Here is a 19,453-nt window from a genome sequence, read left to right on the forward strand (position 1 = left end):
CTGATGGTCTATCTAAGTTATTGTGTGCATCACTTTTCTTTTTATGGCTGAGTAGTATTCTGTGCTATGGATGTTCCACAGCCTGTTTAACTGTTCATCCATTGAAGGACATTTGGGCTGTTTCCAGATTTAGGCTGTTATGAATAAAGCTGCTCTGGACATTTGTGTACAGATTTTTGTGCAAACATAAGTTTTCATTTCTCTGTGATAAATGCCCAAGATAATTGCTGGATCATATCATAAGTACATTTTTAGTTTCAGAAGAAACTGCCAAACTATTTTCCAGAATGGCTGTACCATTTTTACATTCCAGTCAGCTAGGAATGTGTGATCCCAATTCCTCCACATCCTCACCAGCTTTTTGGTGTTGTTACTATTTTTTTATTTTAGCCATTCTGATCGATGTTTAGTGATGTCTCATTGTAGTTTTATGTTTCATTTTCCTAATGGCTAATGATATTGAATATCTTTTCATGTGCTTATATTTCATCTGTATCCCCTTTTTTGGTGAAATGTCTGCTCATGTGTTTTGTCCATTTTCTAATTAGATTGTTTGTTTTCTTACTGTTGAGTTTTGAGAGTTCTTTATATAATCTAGATACCAGCCCTTTGTATGATACATAGTTTGCAAATATATTTTCTCAGTCTGTAACCAGCCTTTTCATCCTCTTACAGTTTTTTTGCAGAACAAAAGTGTTTAATTTTTATGAGGTTCAGTATATCAATTTTCTTTTTATAGATTGTGCTTTTGGCATTAGGTCCAAGAATTCTTCACTTAGTCCTAGGTCCTGAAGATTTTCTTCAATTTTTTCTACAAGTTTTATGGTCTTATGTTTAAGTCTAAGTCTTTGATCCATTTTCAGTTATTTTTTTGTATTAGGTGTGGGACTTAGGTCAGGGTTCAGTTTTGGGCCTGTGGATGTCTAATTGGTCTAGCGCCATTTGTTGCAAAGGCTAACCTTCTTTGACTTTACATTGGCAAGATGATTCCTCCCATTTTGTTCTTTAGCTATCCTAAGTCCTTTGCTTTTCCATATAAATTTTAGAATAAGGTTGTCTTTGTCTATAAGAAACTTTGCTGAGATTTTTTTTTTAATTTTTTTTTAACGTTTTTATTAATTTTTGAGACATAGAGAGACAGAGCATGAGTGGAGGAGGGGCAGAGAGAGAGGGAGACACAGAATCGGAAGCAGGCTCCAGGCTCTGAGCCATCAGCCCAGAGCCCGACGCGGGGCTCAAACTCACGGACCACGAGATTGTGACCTGAGCTGAAGTCGGACGCTTAACTGACTGAGCCACCCAGGCGCCCCAAAACTTTGCTGAGATTTTGATTGTAGTTGCATTAAATCTGTAGATCTGTGTGGGGAGATTTGACATCTCTGCAATGTTGAGTCTTCCAATTTATGAACGTGGTAAATCTCTCCAGTTATTTAGATCTTCTGTGATTCTTTCATTTTTTTTTGTAATTTTCAGCAAAAGAGATCCTGTATATATTTTGTTAAATTTAATATTTAAAATATCTAATATTTTATATTTAAGTATTTTGTGTCCTTTGGTGTTATTATAAGTGGGATAGTGTATTTTATTTTATTCCACATAGTTGTTATCTCAGAGCTTTTTGTGCAGAACTTACAGAGTACTCTGAGGTTTTCACATTCATAGAAAGGGGAGAGGAAGAGTTGAAACTCGTAGCTTGAATCACAGGCATTGTGAAAACCAGGTATGGAAACAGTGTGAGTACAAAAGCAGACAGACTCCAATTTAAGTCCCACTTCTGACACTACTGGCTTTTTGTGACTTTGGGCAAGTCATTTAACTTCTCTGACTCTGTTTCTTCAATTGTCAGAGGGAAAATAATACCTCCTGTGCAAATCTTTTGTAAAGCTTTGAGATTGTGTGTGTGTGTGTGTGTGTGTGTGTGTGTGCGTGCGTGCGCGCGCACCAGTCTCAATGTAACTTTGTTCAGGCTACAGTGGAATCACGTAGTTTATGGTTAGGATTCACAAATGAGAGGCAAAGTGTACCTACTGTTGTGAACAGTCTTAAACCCTTCATGGTGCTAATTTTCAAGGATGTGAAGTCTTGACATAGCTCTTGTCCTCAAGGGGCTTATAATTTTGTTGAGGAAGCATGCTGTGTGTATAAAAATTCCAGGACAGGGTATCACTTGTGAGTTCAAAATGTATGGGGCAGACAGTGGGTGCATCAGAAAACTTTGTCTTCCTGGGTTTTGTTTGCTCTTTTGTACCCTGTTCAGTGAGGTAGCTTTGGGATGTTGTTGATGAGAGAGTGTGGGGGTGGGAGGGGGTGTGTACAGATTTAGGGGAAGGGATTCATGTGGGAATACGTAATTAATTTTTATACTTTCCCCAGTAAACCATCGACCCTTTTTATGATGTCATGAGGGATTCCTTAATTTTGCAGCTGCTTCCTGATTACGTCAGAGAGGAGCCTCTCACCCCACAGCCTGGAGCTGCACTCATACAAGAATTGGAAACAAATGAAGTGCTGAATATCTAATGGCTTCCACAGGGAGAGCCAGTTCAGACTTCCCAGGCCTCCTTTTGCAAGGTCTTCCTCAAGTATTTCTGACCCCCTGAAGTGTCTTTGTTCTGGAAAGACAGAACTGGCTGAGAGCCAAGTGGGCAGGAGCTTGGGGACTCCTTGATGCAGACCTCAGTCCCTCCAGGTGTTCTGCAGTCCCGAACTGCTGCCCCTTTCCTGGGTCTCCTTTGGTAGGTGTTACTCTTTTTGAGGCCCCAGGATCCTCTGGAATCTGCCGAGATTATTAGTGAGAGAGAGTCCTTGGCCTGTTCAGTGAATCCCTTCCCTCCCACACATCATCTCCACCTTCTTTTGATTTTCTTTCTGCAGCATTTCTCATATCCGTGCACTCCTGTCCATTCCCTCTTCTAGCTCCTATAAGAAAGATGTTACGTTTACTTGGCATTAAAAAGTTTACGTAGTGCACTACATAGAATTTCTCTCAGTTCAAACAAGTTCATGCTCTGTTGACTTCCCAGCCAGTCTCCCTTCCTGTTCTATTTTTCCAGCTACCCGAATCTGTCCTAAATGTTTTAACTAGATTATCCTTCATGAAACACTCACCCGTGCTTCATTCAGAAACCATGAGCGAGTGCTAGGGGTGCCTGGGTGGCTCAGTTGGTTAAGCGACCGACTTCGGCTCAGGTCATGATCTCTCAGTTTGTGAGTTCGAGTCCTGCGTCGGGCTCTGTGCTGACAGCTCAGAGCCTGGAGCCTGCTTCAGATTCTGTTTGTCTCTCTCTCTCTGCCCCTCCCATGCTCACACTCTGTCTCTCTGTCCCTTAATAATAAATAAACGTTAAAAAAATTAAAAAGAATGAAAGAAACCTTGAGTGAGTGCTCTTCTCACTGCCTGCCAAATCAGGTCTGTGTTCCTTGCTGTGGCATCTCAGACCCTCTGCTTTGTGGTCCCTGTCACAAAGTGTGGCCCCCTAGTGCATTGCTTTGCTTGCCTTGTGGGAGTCTGCCTGATGTGCCCCTATCTGCACGCCTCCTTCGCAACACTCCCATCTCTCCTTCATCCCCCAATTCCATCTTTGTTCATTTTTTGCAGCCTTGCTCAGAAGTGCTCTCTTCCATGAAACCTTTTCTGATATATTCTAGCTGGAAGTGATTTTCTCTCCCTCTGGTCAAAGAAAGCATCTTACTTCCATCTTCCTTGAATTATAGTTATTTGGGTCTGTGTATTCTTCCTGTCTTCCTCGTTAGATTATCATCTTCTTACGGATGGATCCTATTTTCCTTTGTATCTTCCACCGCTGGGATGAATAAATAACTTTGGAACCAGTGGGAGAGGTCACTTTGTTAAGAGGTTTGGATTTCCTTTGCCCTCATAAGTACCCACTAAAAGAAGTTTTACAGAGTTTTACAATCCTAGAAAATCCAAAAAGAGTAGCAGGCATGACAGGAGGGGCTCTTGGGGAGGAAACACTGGCTTCCACGTTCCTCTGTCTTTTCGCAGCTCTACCCTGTTTGGGGATATGTCATTCATGACCGGCCTTCAGTCAGCCTAACTGTTCTGCCATTATGCTTGAATAATTTGCTTGGGTGTATTAGTGCCTGACTTTTCTGATTCATTCATTTTATTTCTCAGGGAATGAAGTGATGCCCTGATGGCATGGACGTCTCTGCTTTTGCTCTGAGATTTTATCTGGTTTCTCTACAATGGCTGCCTCTTCCACACACACCCCTCCAACCCCCCCCCCCCCCCCAGTCAGCAACTGCCACAGGGAACTCTGTAGCCCAAACAGCAGCAGTCGCAAGATGCTCTCACTGCCCACTTCCTGTACACTAGGAGGTTTTGGTGGGCTGCTCAGGAACTGTGCCAGCCCTGTGTCTGACTGGTGACTGACTCATGAGAAAAGCAGCCTTATGTCTGAAAGATAAGAGCCAGCAAATCGCCTCCAGGTGGTGTTAGTTTGGAGGTGACTGACCATTCATTTCCTGTCTTTGGGAGGAGCCGGTGGGGAGGGAGTCCGTGAATAAGTGGTCTTGCCTGCATTTTTCTCCAGCTATTAGTGAAGCAGCCGAGCAAATAGTTGGTTCTCCCTCCCGAAACGGCTAGTGGACCCCAGTGCCTGCTGAATCCGTCCGTTGCTCTCAGGGTACCAGAGCTCTGTGTCATCCGTCCTGTGCCTCCCCGTCAGCGCTCTTCTCATCGTCTTGCCAGGAAGCTGGCTGTGCGCATCAGGGAAACTCTGCTTGTCTCAGTGCTGCCGGATTTTTCTGTGACCAGCCAAACCTCATCCCTCCCGGTACTAGTTTCCTCCAGATCTCTCCCTGACCTAGGAGTTGATCAGAAGTGATGGTTCTGAACCACTGTCCCTTGGCTGGGCGTAGAGGGTCCCGGCAGGTGGGCCTGCCTCTCCCCCACTCCCCTCCCCTCTCCCCCTCCTCCTGCCTCATTCCCATTTCCTGCAGGAGGATGCTTTGCCATCCTGGAGCCGTCAAGCACAGCTTTGCTTTGGCAGCACCGTCGCGCACACACTGGTGGGAGAGGGGACGTGTTTATCACTTTTCCTGGAGATTATCTGTTTAAGCACTTCTCTGACAGTTACAATAACAAGGGCAGTGTGTTGTGTTTCCCAGCAGAAGGACACTTGCTGTTGAAAGATGTATAGCACTAATTAGAAATACATAACATCCGGCCACATGGCAGCCTTCTCCCGGCCGCTCCATTTCCTGATTTCATACAACTTTGACGACAGTTGGTTTATGTTTTCCATGAATATGTTCTGAGAAAAATGAGAAAGTCTCCCTGTTACACAGGAGTGAGAAGACTGTTTCTGCCTGAGCAGGTATTTGGGCACAGGAATAGTGGGAGCTGTGGTCACCTGCCCGTCCAAGAGCATGTGGGAAGAAGGGGCAGAATCAAGTTCAGACCTCAGGTGACTTTCTTGGTAAGAAACATTTCTGTCTGACTTGCGCGTAGCCAAAACCATCCCCCTAAACCCTTGAGCAAGCCTGCTTTTGGAAAGAAGGGGAAAGGCTGTTTCACAGTGTTAATGAGTTCCTCAGCTCATGTCAGCCTCCTGCTACTGACACCGAGCCAGAGGAACCCAGGCAAATACCAAGGCAAACAATGCTCTTTCCTTCCCCACCCCACATCATTTGTCGGTCTGGCCCAGCCCAACTCTGGGGATATGTGTGGGTATCTGTCAAGCCTCGGGCCAGTTCCCTAGCTCTAGCCCCAGATTGGTGGGTTCTGGGAATCTGGCTGCTGTTTTCCCTACTCAGTTGTATGAGAATCAGTACTTCTCAAGGAGTGGCATCTTAGGGCTTCTAGCCTGCAAAAGCCTAAGTAAAGCAAAGAGTATCTCCGAAGATGCTATAACACTCAATGTATTTCTCACTGGAGGCACTGGGTCTGCATTGCCATGGTTACTTAGGTAAATAGCAATTTTTTTCCCCACCCAACTGAAAGATCCTAAGGTTGCAGGGACTGTGTTTTATTTGTGGCTGTGTTCTCCACAATACACAGCACAGGGTAAAGCTCACCATAGATGCTCAGTGTGTGCTTGTGGTACCATGGAGCCGTGGAGGAGGACAGGCCTTCCAAAAAGTGCTCTCTGTGACGTGGCCAGAAGACTGACTGAGACCTAGGCATTCTGACCCCCATAGAGCTGTGATATCACCACCTGCCTGATCAGAGCAGAACAGCTTCCTGGTTTGTAACTCCCAGACCACTGCAGGAAGTACTGACAGGCCCTTTATGGAGAGGCGGGAAGAGGTAAAGGCTTAAGGTGCCATAACCATGGTTAAGAACAGAGCATTCATGGAGCTGCCTTTTCAGCTGCTGCTCTGAGAGGTAGTTGAGCCCTTCTGCACTCACAGCAAAGACGCTCCCGTTGTTGCTACCCTGCATGGTCCCCAGACCTTATTGCAGGAGGCTTAAAAAGGGAGCCAACCTGGACTCCCCAGAGGCCACAAATGTCATTGTTTTTAAGCAGTTTGTTCTCCCCCTTTGAGCCCTAGTCCAAACTTTCGCTCGAGAAATAGCCTAGCCTGAGATTGCCATTTGTCATAAAAATAGGAATGGGCTTGGTGAAAGTAATCTCCCTTTGCCCATCTTAACCTTATCCGGGCTAATGAGAGTATCTTATTGTAGTCTTGGGCTTCTCAAAATGCCAGTCTCTTTGAGCTAAGACACCCCCTTTCATGCCTTTTAAGGACCTTCTGTGTGCAGGTAACTTCTGCCTAAGATGCCCAGTTGATAAGGGGACACTAATGTCAGCTACCAAGATGTGGCCTCCCCTTCTCCTGTTCTAGCTTCCTCTGTTCTGTACTTACTGCCCCAGTCTGGGCCGGCCTCATTGCTAATTAGAGGCAGGCTGCTGGCAGTGCCTGGCAAGCGCTTAGGCTCAGCTGGGGCCGTACAGACAGTGCTGCTGCCCCTGGTTAGGGGTGGAGGGGAGAAGTTGGCAAGGTTTTTTTAGGATGGCTTGCACATCTTCCCCTTCCCTGATTTCTACACTCTCTCCCCTTGGTTGTTGGATGCTTGCATCTTGGTCTCTCTAGCAGAGGTTTGGGGTCTTACCAGAAGAAGAATCAGAGTGGTGACCTATTCTAATCGCGTGGACTCTTACCACTTCCTTACTGCCTGCCGCAGTTGGGTTGGAAAGTTAGAGGGTGACATTTGGGACCAGTGGGCATCTGGAGGGATGGCAGGAAAGCCACAATAGATGAATACTTTGCTACACTGATGCTATTCATATGTTGGGATCTTCTGAGCAGCAGCCTGTTCCTTCTCACTCCCAGGGTTCTCTAAAGTGGTTTGGGGCTGGCTTTGTATACTCCAATCATGTTTGCTCCTGTGGCTAGGGCGGTTTTGGAATAACTGTGGTTGTGTAGCATCTCCTGGAGTAAAGACTTCAATTAGGCCCCATTGACAAGACTAGTGTCAATGAGGAGAAAGTCAAGAGGGCTTTCCTCTGGCTACTGAGGTTAAAATGCAGGCAGGCACAGAGATCAAACATGTGGCTAATTATCCTTTTAACACTTGGAGATTCAGAGAGTTCTCATGTATTACAGAGGGAATTAACAGATTAGTTGCTGCCAGAGCAAGTGACCGGGCGCCCGATTTCATCTCGTGCGTGTATTCGGTGTCTCTTCCTCTGAGGCTGCAGGTTGGACTTTTGCCTTCTGTTTGTCTCCGATTCCTTTCAGGTCTGGGTGAAGTGGCTATCAGGGCAGTCCACTGACAAGCAGGAGGTACAGACAACGGTTTGAGAGTGTGTCTGTCGCCTCTGCCAAAGAATGGCTCTAGCCACCATGAAGGTGGCTCCTTTCACTGAGACCTGCAGCTAGAAGGAAGTTAACCAGGCTGAGAAAGTGAGGGGCAGAAGGTGCTGGTATTGGGAGCCAGATTTATTTTTTAGCCCTAGGGGAAAGAATTTGTGAAAGAAAAAAGAAAGTACTTCTGGCTGAGTGCTTATTATATGCCCATTTTCCTATGTAAAATGAGCTCATTCAGTGAAAATAGGTTATTTGTAAGTGGAGGATTAACAGGAGGTAAGGATGGAACCAAAGTTGGCGATTCAAGAAGATAATTTAAATTCGTATTTTTCTTCTCTTAATTGATGTTTGTACTCCTGCTATCTATACATTAGAGAGACTGAGTTAATTAAATATGACTTCTTGTTACTATAGCTTCACATTATTAGTAGGCTACTAAGTACAGTGACCTGCAGCTCTGGCTCGGACTGTCCACCCTGGGGCCCCTGGTCTTGGGGAAGTGATGCAGAATTTGCACAGGGGGTCCCTATAATAAGGTTATCAAGCGCTTACCCATACACCAGCCATCGCGGTAAGTGCTTCATGATTTTATTTAGCCTTATAGCTATCCTTTGAGGGAGGAAATATTGCTGGCCGCAGTCTCAGATGAGGAAAGGGAGCCGAGTGACCTGACCGAGTATGTGCACCTAGTGAGGTAGGGAAGAGTAGCCCTTGGCCCCCAGGGCACTGATGGAGTGTCATTTGCCTCTCCTCAGACTGCTTCTCGGAGGAGTGTCGCTCTGTGATCCAGGAGCAAGCGGCAGCGCTGGGCCTGGCCATGTTTTCTCTCCTGGTGCGGCGCTGCACCTGCTTACTTAAGGAGTCTGCCAAAGGTAAGGAGATGACGGGCCCCCTGACTGATGGCCTTTCCCCTGCCTGGGCCCTGTCCAGACAAGTTCAGGATGCTACGCTGCCTTCCAGCGTCTCCTCCCTCTACTTGACATTCTTCCTCCTCCCAGTACCCCCCTTCCTTCTGCTCACCTAACTAGTCCTGCCTCCTTTTGCATTCTGTGTACCTCTGTGGCCCTCTATCCTTGGGGGAACTATCCCCTCCCCCCTTTCTCTAGTAGTTAAGATTTTCACTGTACCTAAAAGCTGCTGCGGGTTCCTGCAGCTTTAGAAAACCAGCAAAGAGCGTTTCCTTTTTTGTTCATAATTGATGTTTTCGTTTCCCCCCTCTATCTCTATGTCCCTCTTTGTCTGGTACTGGTGATTGCTGTAACCACTGTGGACCAGCCACCTTGTGAGACTCACTGAACCAGAGCAGGGGCTATTTTTAGCCCTTGCATTGAGCAGTGTCCCCATATCCATTAAGGCTGCCCTTAGAAATCTAAGCCTGATTGCTGAGCCGTATAAGGTAGGGCTGAAGGTTGCCCCTTTCTCTCAGCTCCTGGATCAGTATTGGTGTGTATTGAGGCCATGCTGTTGTCCCTCTGCCACTTCGACTTTGTGGGTGCCTCCAGACCCTGGAGCTGCTTTTTTTTTGGAGGGAGGGTTGGGGTATCTTTTTATTTTGAAACAATCTCAAATATATAGAAAAGTTGCAAGGATAATACAAAGAATTCTTACATACGCTTCACACAGATTCCCCATTTGTTTACATTTTACCATAGTTGCCTTTTAAGTTCTCTCTCTTTCTGTACACATGCAAATATTTATGCTTATTATTATTTTTGTCCTGAACCATTTGATTGTAAGTTGTAGACATGTTAGCCCTTTACCCCCAAATACTTGACTAAATATTTCCAAATAACAAGGACAGTCCCTTACATGACAGTGCAGTTATCAAAATCAGGAAGCCAACAATGATGTAGTACTGTTGTTGAATCTACAGACCATATTGAGTTTGTATCAGTGTCCTAAAAAAAAAAAAAAAAAAGGTCATTTTCTGGTATAGGACCCACTCCAGGATCACACATTGCAATTTAGATGTCGTGTCCGTTTTAGTTTCCTTCAATCTGGAATTAAATGGTTTCTTTAATGCTTTCTCAGTCTTCCTTTGTTTTTCATGACCTTGACATTTTTGAAGTGTGCAGGCCACTTTGTCGAATGTCCCACAGTTCGGGTTTGTCTGATATTTCCTCATGGTCAAGTTCAGGTTATGCCGTTTTGGCAGGATCCCTGGTGCCATGTCAGAGCTGTGCTGAAGGAAAGCTAAAAGGGGGGGGCTAGAGGCCAGAGTGGCGACTTCAGCCAGGCCACAGGTGGAGCAGAAACAGCTGTCTGCAGGGGCAGACCCAGTGCACTGGTTCTCTCTTTGTCCTGCTTTTCAGAATCCTCTTAGGTGCTGGCACTTGTCCTCCGCTTCTGGGCCCAGCTTTCCTGTGGACTTGGTCTCCCTTCCCTAAGAGCTTGCTGCCGTCCCAGCGCCCCAGGCCTCACTCGTGGGCCACAGCAGACCTAGGCCCAGTTCTCACCCTTTGCCTCTGCAGCTCAGCTGTCCTCTCCTGAGGACGAGGATGACCAAGATGACATCAAGGTGTCTTCCTTCGTCCCGGACCTGAAGGAACTGCTCCCCAGTGTGAAAGTCTGGTCAGACTGGATGCTCGGCTACCCAGACACCTGGAACCCTCCGCCCACGTCCCTGGACCTGCCCTCACAGTGAGTCGGCCCGCTCGTTTTTCGGCACTGCTGACCTCGGCCCGCCTGTGCTCCCACGGCTCCCTTCCTGGTCCTCCGTGTGTCCTCCCACCCGCCACCTGCTTGTTCGTCTCGTCCCTCCTCATTTGAACTTTACTTTTCCCCTTCCTTGAACACCTTCCTTGTCCCCTGATGTTTTAGGCTGTTTTCCCTTGTTCTCCGGCCCGTTCCTCCTCCTCAGTCTGCCCTCCTCTCTCACTCCGAAGTTGCTGTTTTGTTCTGTCTTTGCCCTTGCTCTCTCGCTCTCACTTCATGTTGTTCGTGCCCACCGTCTCTGTAGCGGCCTCTCGAGTCTGGCCGTGTGTCGGTGGCGTGAGGAGAGGCCTTATCTCTTCCTCTCTCTTCTAGTTTGTCTCCACACATCCGTTGTGCTCTCGTCCTGCTGCTGCTTGTGCTGTCCTACGCATGCTGCTGCTCGGGCCTTCCTCTCACACGTTGTGATGTATGAGGAGGGTGACTGCACACACCTCTCTCTTTTGTTCACGTCACTTCCCATCTCCTTGTTTCTGGGTGTCAGTGTGCTGTCTGTCAGAGCATTTGTCGCTGTGAGGTGTGTCGGTCTGGGGAGTGTGTGTGTCCACCTGGATGTGTCTGTGTGACTTTTTTCCTTCTTTTTAAAAGCTGTGGTAAAACATCTGTAACAAAATTTTTCATCTTAACCATTTTTAAGTATACAATTCAGTGGTATATTATATTTACATAGTTATGTAGCCATGCATGGCTGTTTCTTACGTCCATATCTGTGTGTGGGTTCTATCTCTGTATGTGCCTCTTTGGCTCTGGTTGTCTGTCTGTGTCTGAGTGTGAGGGCCTTTGTCTGTCTAGGGGTCTGTCTAAGGGTCTTTGGTGTACCCGTCCATGTCTGTCCATGTATACGTGTCCATATGTTTCTCTGCGTTGTGTCCGTATCTGTGTCTGTGTCTCTCTGTTCTTGGGGGTGGGGGGGTGGTCTCTTTGCAGGGCTCGTGCGTCTCCACGAAGGGGCTCTTTCAGTGTGTGTCTCTGTCCATCTCCATGTTCTCTCTGTGTCTCTCTCTGATTGTAGGTCCGTGTCCGTGCATGTGTGCTGTAGTCCTGTCCATGTGTCTGTGTGTGTGACTGTGTCCTGTGGGAGTGTCTGCATGTGTTCCTGAATATCTGTGTTCAGGACTGCGTGTGTCTGCGTCTCTGCTTGTCCGTGACTGTGTCTCTGCGCGTAGGTCTGCATCTGTCTGTCAGAAAGCAAATCTCTGTGTATGAGGGTCTGCCTGTATCTACCTGCCTCTGCCTGCCTCGCCTGTGTCTCCCTACCTGCTTCACCTATTGCCTGCCCGTCTCTGCTTGTCTTGGCTTGTTCCTGCCTGCTTGCCTCTGTTTATCTGCCTCTGGGGTTTGTGTGTGTCTGTATCAGGGGTCAGCAAACTATGGCCCATGAGCTAAGAACGGTTTACATTTTTAAATGGCTGAAAAAAAATCAAAAGACTACTATTTCATGACTTGTGAAAATTGTTAGAAAAGTCAAATCTCCGTGTCCATGAAGTTGTACTGGAACACAGCCATGCTTGTTTGTTTACACTTTGTCTATGGGTGCTTTCACACTGCAGCAGTTGAGCTGAGGAGTCACAGCAGAGGCGTTATAGTCTGCAAAGCCTAAAATGTTTACTCTAGCTGTTTACAGAAAGTTTGCCGGCTCTTGGTGTATATCTATGTTCCCATGCGTCCCGTTCTTTTCTTGTGTTAGCGTCACTGCGTGTGCTCACGTTTGCACAGTAGTTTCTTAACGCGTGTGCATATTGATGCCCGTTTCTGGTCAGCTCTGTTGATTGTCCATCTCTCTCTCTCTCCACCTTTCTCTCTCTCTCTCTCTTCCTGTCTCTGCCTCTGCCTCTGCCTCTCTGTTTCTCTTTTCCTCTCTCTCTCTCGCCCCCCTACCCCGTGCTGTCTTGTGGTCTCTGGCAGGTGCGGCATACTCAGAGCTCTGGGCGCTGCGCTGGGGGAGGGTGTGTGTTTGGGAGCGAGCGTCCTTAGCCAACACACCACCATTCTTCTCCACTGCTCTTCTCTGGGAGGGGCACACACTGGAGGGTAGAGTATGGAGACCTAGGCTGCTGCCGATGGCACTTCTGGGAATGGAGAGGGGCGCTTCTCTGGGCTGGGTGCTGCCCACATGAGTCCCTCTAGACTCATGGGTGATCCACAGAGGGAAGGCTGCAGCAGAGGTTTCTGGCCAGTAGTTATTGACCTTTCTGTGTGGACTGTCTGCCTCTTTCCCCCCTTTTCTTCCTCAAATTTCTTCCCTGTTCCTCACATCAGGAAGCACCCCTGGACTGTCAGGCCCTCTCTCCCCAGTTCCCTTCCAGCTCTAGCTCTGTAACTGTGTGAGTGATGCTCACAACATCAGACAGTTCTCTGCATTCTCCTGTGAACCTTCCTAGATTCCCAACATGTATCCCAGGCTGAGGCCTTCTGAACCAGGGTTGAGACCTGAATGGGGCAGCTGGGGCCACGCAAAGGAATGGACTGATCTGCTGACCAGGGGTAGCTGTTTCCCAGCAGTGTTCCCTAAAGAGTTAACATGTACAGCCTCAGACTTTTCAGGCTGTTAATCTATAATGCCGACTAGGCAATTTGCAGTTTTGGAAAGAAACTGACAAGGAAGGGCTCAGCTCTCCAAGTATCTGAAGCCACTGCTTCTGAGCATGCACAGGGGTCACAGAGTGCTCCTCCCTTCCTCTCGGGGGGGTGGGGAGGCAGACCATCTGTCCCTGGAGCTTGGGCCTTCTCTGGGTCACCTCACCTCACAACCACAGGTCCCTTAGATATGGTCCACCCAGCCCCTGTTTATCCATATCCCAGCCATCAGTCCTGTTAACGCTCTTCTGTGACCTGTCTCCCTTTATCCCTCCTCCCTCTGTCACTCCCTTTGGCTTTTGTTTGGCTGAGGAAATAGAAAGCTCACGCAGGAAGTGCTGGGCCTCATTTGCTTGAGGTGCCGAGTCTGTTTTCTCTTTGGATGCTGTAGCAAATGGCCCGTTGCCGGCATATGCAAGCTGCTGCCCATCTTTGGGCAAGGGCTCAATCTGCAGCTGGGCACGTGGTCCAAGCTACAGCCGTCCCCAGCTAGGCCTCACCTCTAAGGCCACGGAGAGGCAGAGGGGGTTGGGACACTTGAACAAATTTGCTTTTTCTTTTCAGACCGTTCTTCACAGGGAGAGCAGATTTGACCAAATAATAAATATTGAATCTGATTGCCTAGTAAACAAGTTCCTGGAGCAGTGGGCACCACTGATGAATCCAGTCTAGGCTGGAGCAGCCAGTGTGGTAGAGAATGGAGTCCCCTTCTGCACTGTCTCTGCAACCAGGATTAGCAGCTGGTTGTCTCGAATGCAAGTTTAAGCATAAAGGAGGAGCTCTTGCTGTCCTGGGGCCTGGCCACAAGGCATGGTGGTTTGAGGGCTGGGGCCTCTGTTGGACAGCACAAACCTGGCCTGCCCACCACTGAGGGTAGCCCCACCTCATAGCTGTCAGGTGCTGGAAAAGTGGAATGAGAATTTACTTCCCTCCTGTCCAGTTTCTCCTATAGCTGGCTAACACTCACTGAGTAAATACCATGGTGGAGAGATTGGCAAGGTATGGTGGTTCTCTTATGCTCACTGATCTTTCATACTCTGGAGCCTTTTCTTTTAAGGCCCTAGGGAATAACACACTCCAGATAGTTCTGCAGATGTCAGAACAGTAATCCCTGTGGCACTCTTAAGGTCCAGGTGCTGATCTTCATTTTGGAGGTTTTAGAAATGCACTCAAGAGACTAGGAAGGAAATGGGTTCTACCTGACATCTCTCCTTTGCATGTTTTCCTTGGTTTTTGCCTGTATTTGTTCTCCACAAAGACAGATCCATCCTTGATCCTAACATAAGGTGATCAGATAGCCTACATTTCAATTTGCCTCTCCTCCAGAAACCCTCACTCCCAAATTATCTCCCTGACCCACTTGAACCTTTAATTAATGTAGCTCCCTTTGTTCCCTCCCTTTCTTTTTGTTGCCTTTCTTCCTTGTACAGTTAGAGAATCATTCCAAAGCTTTCTTCGGGGAATTCCAAGGCTCATCATAAGTCTCCTTGGTTCTCTCCTTTTTTGCCCATATTCCTCTTCTTTCCAGTCACATCTGCTTTCCCTAGGCAGTAGCCACCTAACACATATGGAACACCTCGGCTGGTGATGACACTGCAGAGTGATAAGGGCAGGATCTCAGGGCCACTCGTGCCTTCCCACACAGTGGCATTAGTAGGTATGTGTGTTGGAGTCAGCATGTAAGTAGGTTGACTTCCCATTTGTACCTGTTAGGAGCTGTGATAGGATGGCTTTACATCCCAAGAGATTTTGGTGCAGAGGATTGTAGCAGAGTGTGGAAAGTTGCCTTGGGTTGCTGTAAAAGACAGTGTAGGGTGCTTTGGTCTGTTTAGAACAGACCACAGTGTTTGGAGGGACCATCTACTTGTGGGGTGTGGGGGAGGAGTGGGGAACGTGGTTTCTGCACTAGGCCTCTCGTTAGCAGGGAGAGGTAGCTGCTCCCCACTTTACCAAGTGAGCGTGAAGTAAGCCATGACTGTCAGGTGATGGAGAGGAGCAGAGCAGCAGGCTTTCACGAGCCTAAGCATAGTGACCCCTCACATCCCAAGACCTTTGGCAAGCTAGGGCAGCGGGACAGCCTACCTCATTTCATAGTCTCTGCCGAAGCCAAATCTTCCCTCATCTTGATCTCTAGTTCTCAGTAAGTGAAAGAGTCAGGGGACTTTGAGAACATCCAAACCTAGCCCAGCTGTGGCAGTTGGTTTATTGCTTTCAGCTGGTACTTGAACCCAGGTCCTGGTCTTGGAGGCTTTCCCAGGTTTAATCCCCAGAGCTTTCTCTGCAGCTGTATGACACTGCGCTGACCCCGAATGAGGATAGGAAAATAGAACCAGTGCCAAGCCAGAGTCTCTTTTTCATTTGGAGTCTGGCTGTCTGCCCATGACCAGGGTTACATAATGGGAAACATAGCTGGGGCTCTGGAGAGCCCGCGTTTCACCAGGCTGCCCAGACCTTCGCATTCTGATGCTATATATCTTCCTAATTGTAGCTCCGATGCATTTATCACACTGTTGGATTGGAGTACTGTTAAAAAAAAAAAAAAAAAAAAAAAAACCTCCAGAAATTCCTGGACTTGCTACTTTCCATGCCTTGTCTTGTATAGTCTACAGAGCATGCTGGAAAAGGCTTGTAGGGAGCCCTGTGAGTGCTGTCACATAGGGAGACGTGGGGATGTGTAGGGAGTATGCAGTAAGCTGATTTCCTCAGGGAGCCTACATGTGTTGACCCTGTAGATGAGATAGACATTCTTGAGTTGAAAAACAGCTAGTTCACTCACCCTCACAGGGCAGGTCTGGAATAAGAACTAATCCCAAGTCTAATCGGCACCCCTTCAAGGACGCTTAATACGTCTTCCCAAAAGGGCATTTTAGGAGGTCACTAAGTAACGGTCCATCAGCACTTCCCTGAAGGAAGTGGTGGTGACTGTGGGAAGCCCCTTTGCTACCCTGGCTCCCCACCCAGTCTCCCTGGCTCCGGGTTGGGGCGTCAGCACTACAGCCTGGCACCAGGGGGTTCCTCTTCCTCCAAGTGCTGAGTGTGAGACACACGTGATCTCTCCCACGACAGGAGTCTCTGTCCCCTCCCAACTCCTCTCACAGGACTTGTGAGAGGAAGGGGTGTTGGCCTAAGGCTCCAGTCTGACCCCAACAGGGTACAGCAGCTGACCCCAGGGAGAGCACTTTCCAGCTCTGGGCTGAGGTTATTTGGGTCCAGTGTGTGCTAAACTAAGAAGACGTGTTGGAGTGGTTACAGCTAAAAATTTAAGAGAGGCAGGAACCGTGAGAATCCGCACCAGGGAGGCCACCGAGGGCTCCACTCATGCCGTGGAGATGCTGAGGTCCCCCGGGGGCTGCTCTTTCCCAAACACACAGTGCTGATGGGTTTAACACACCATAGTGATGCAACAGAGGCTATACGTGTTGAACGTAGCTTGGGAAAAGTGCAATCAAACAAGGCACTGACCTAGATAGAAGCTGAGGGAGGCACAGTAGAGGTACTTGAGAAATCCTGGAATGAGGTTACTGTGACCTGTCGTTGGCCATAGGGCTCCAGCTGCACTGCTTAGAACATGAAGAAGTTTGTATTCTTGGAGTAGTGCAGGGTGACTGCGCTTCAGGATTCAATTTGCCCTATTGGGCAGACTTCATTTAAGTTGGACAGTCTCCCAGGGGCCCAAGTTGACTTGTTTGTATAAAGTAGAAAGGCAGAAGGGATTATCTTTTACTGAGTCTTCTATTCTTTAGTGGTCACCTAATATACAGCTGTTATTCTCGGAGGATGATATCTTTCTGCCCATGTCTTAACTGCTAAAACAGTGATCTCTGACAGCCTTTTCTCCTCTTCATACTGTGGTGGCATCGAAAATACACTCTAGTTCCTAATCTCAGAGAGCTGCATAGGTTCCCACCACCCTCACCTCCACCTCATCCCTGAACCTGTTGAGCTACTTTAGCATTGATACCAGACAAGATCCTCAGCCCACTGAAAACAGAGTTGGCCTGACATCTCAGCTTTTAAGGGCTTCCTATGCTATTTAAGCCCAGGTACTATCCTTTTGACTCTGCCAGCCCTGTTGGATTCCTTCAGGTCCATTTCTGCTATTAGCTGGTCACCACCTGCAGTTTTCTCCGGTTGGGTGGGAAGTCCTTGGGGCTACAATGGTCTCATGTTGGCCATTGAACCCCCTGTGGAGAGTTGTGGGCTGGAACATAATGGTCCATAGGCAAACAGGTTTTTAAAGGTGCATATTGCATATCTTATGAGCATGTCTCCTGTTGTGGCCTTTTGTCTTTCCCCTTTGTCTCTGTAGTCCACAGGCTTTGTCTTTTTCAGCTTCCTTGTGTCTAGTTTCTGTGCCACCTTGGCTACATCTCCAGAGCTCCTCATCCCAGGAACCAAAAGACCCAACTTGTTTCCCATCTGTACCACAACTCTGATCTTCCATAGCTCTGAAACACAATGCAGGGCTTCTTCTCACTCAACTCTTTCCGGGTTTGTTCTGCAGCTGTGGAGTTTGAATGTTAGTGTTTAAACAAGCTGGTATTACACAGGAAATGGCCACCTCCACAGGCCCCTGCAGGCTTGTAACATGGGGTCATTGTACTTGATATTAATCACCAGTCAGCCTGTTCCCCCAGTAAAAATATGAAGGGGTGTGTGAGGGCTCCGTCCTCCTTAGACTTGCCAGAAGGATGGCCTGAGCCCTGGTTGGACCTTAGCACTCCACTCTCCAAACTCTCCTTCCCTTGGCCCCGCCCTGGATGGAACTTGCAAAAAAGTTCTCACCTGACCTCTTCCCTATAAAGCTGGCAGATCTTCCTTGCTTTCTGAGTTCTAGGAAGGAGATATATTGTGGTATAACTTGCTCACCTATCTCACACCTTAACCTTTCAGGTGTTGAATGACACCTTGTGTGCGAAAACTCCAAAAGCTCAAGAACACAGAAACCTATTCGTCTGTCTGACACCAGGGCTTCTCAGTTCCTTGGACTGAAGCTGCTTTTCTAGGGCTGTATGCAGAAAACAACTTCAGCCTGAAGGGTTAATCTGATTCCCCAAGTCAATATCCCCCAAACAACCAGCCAAGAGTGTGTGTTGGTTCATTTCTGTGAAATGTGTTTCCCCAGTCACCTGGGCTGGCCTGGGCTGCATTGTATCGGCCAGCAGCTGCACTGCACTCAAACTGACAGCTACATTAAACCTTGGAATTCTGAGGCAATAAAAAGTAAATTAACTCTTATTTTTTTCCTTTCCTGGTGGAGTAAGTGAATGCATGTCTGTAGGGAAGTGAGTGAGCCTTGGTCCTGAGTACATACCTCTAACTAGCCACTGCTGGTCTGTCCCGAGCTAGGATCTGGTGTTCAGACTCCAGCCAGGGGTCTGCTTTCCTGGTGTGTGGTGTTTCTGTGGGGTTGGGCCAGTGGGTCACCCAGCAACTGCTGATCCTTGCTCACTAATCACATTACAGCTGCTTGAGAGGTTCCCTTGCCACCATTCTGAGAGCCATAAACAGACTTGTTGGACACAGTTTCATATTCTCTGGCTGCTTTGTGTCTGCTTGGTAAAGAATGCATCCTAACTTTCGTAGGATTTTGTGGGCTCTTGGAGCGTCCCCAAAATATGAGCTGGGACCAGAACAAGCCAGAGGCACTTGCCCAGGCTCATAGCATTCTAGAGGGTCTGTTCAGAACCAAAGGTTATTTGAGATTGTCTGAAAAACCTTTCGGAGAGTCATTTCCCCAGTGTTTCTAGAAGATTGGGAAAAAGCTTCTCGTAGCCACCAGAGTTTAACTTTGGGCTCCTCGGCCCAGGCTAACGTTGAACCCTTAGAACCCAAGGCGTGAAGGTCGTGAGGCACTCCTAACTGGGGATAACGAGCTAGAGCAGGAAAAAGCCAAGCTTTTCCCCTTCTATTCATACAGGAAACCCTATGTTCACCCACAGAACTGACCTCTCAGCCTAGAGGCCTGGTTGAGGGTAAGCTGAGGTGATGATGCCCAGGTTCCAGGAATTACCTCCTCCTTTCGCAAGTGTCTTAGCTTTTGAGCTCAGGCATCTCACCTAGTTTTTCTAAGTACCTCTCCCTTTTAGAACTAGTTTTCCTGCCACTCCCCTTCGCCTCCCTCTGTGGAGAGTCACCGGATGGTACATGGGTGCCTAGTCAGTGTGTTCATGTCCATGGTGCTCAGTTTGAGAGAGGAGATAACCAGTGATGAAATGTGATCTCGGGCAATCCCACTGAGATACCAGTAGAAAGCAGCTACTGAGAATCAGAGTCCAAACACAAGACCAGTCTGAATGGATCGGGACAGAAATGACCTTTCATTGAAGCATTTTGTGTATTCCCTTGGTTCTGCTTAGTCTAGCGTGGCCCTTGGGCCCCTTTT

The 19,453-nt window shown here is 47.9% G+C and overlaps 1 protein-coding gene across 9 annotated transcripts in view; it reads left to right on the forward strand.

Moving 5' to 3' along the window:
• SMG6 (SMG6 nonsense mediated mRNA decay factor) overlaps positions 1-19,453 on the forward strand; it is a 226,297-nt gene that overhangs the window by 93,124 nt on the left and 113,720 nt on the right. For 8 of the 9 annotated variants that reach the window (XM_042965412.1, XM_042965413.1, XM_042965414.1 and 5 more), the window contains 2 exons: positions 8,535-8,651; positions 10,251-10,419. In XM_042965412.1, the coding sequence (XP_042821346.1) occupies positions 8,535-8,651; positions 10,251-10,419 (286 nt within the window). Of the gene's footprint in view, positions 1-4,963; positions 5,445-8,534; positions 8,652-10,250; positions 10,420-19,453 lie in introns of those variants that run through there. The other variant, XM_007076128.3, reaches the window with a different exon arrangement.

Source organism: Panthera tigris, chromosome E1 (assembly GCF_018350195.1).
Source record: "Panthera tigris isolate Pti1 chromosome E1, P.tigris_Pti1_mat1.1, whole genome shotgun sequence".
NCBI lineage: Eukaryota > Metazoa > Chordata > Mammalia > Carnivora > Felidae > Panthera > Panthera tigris.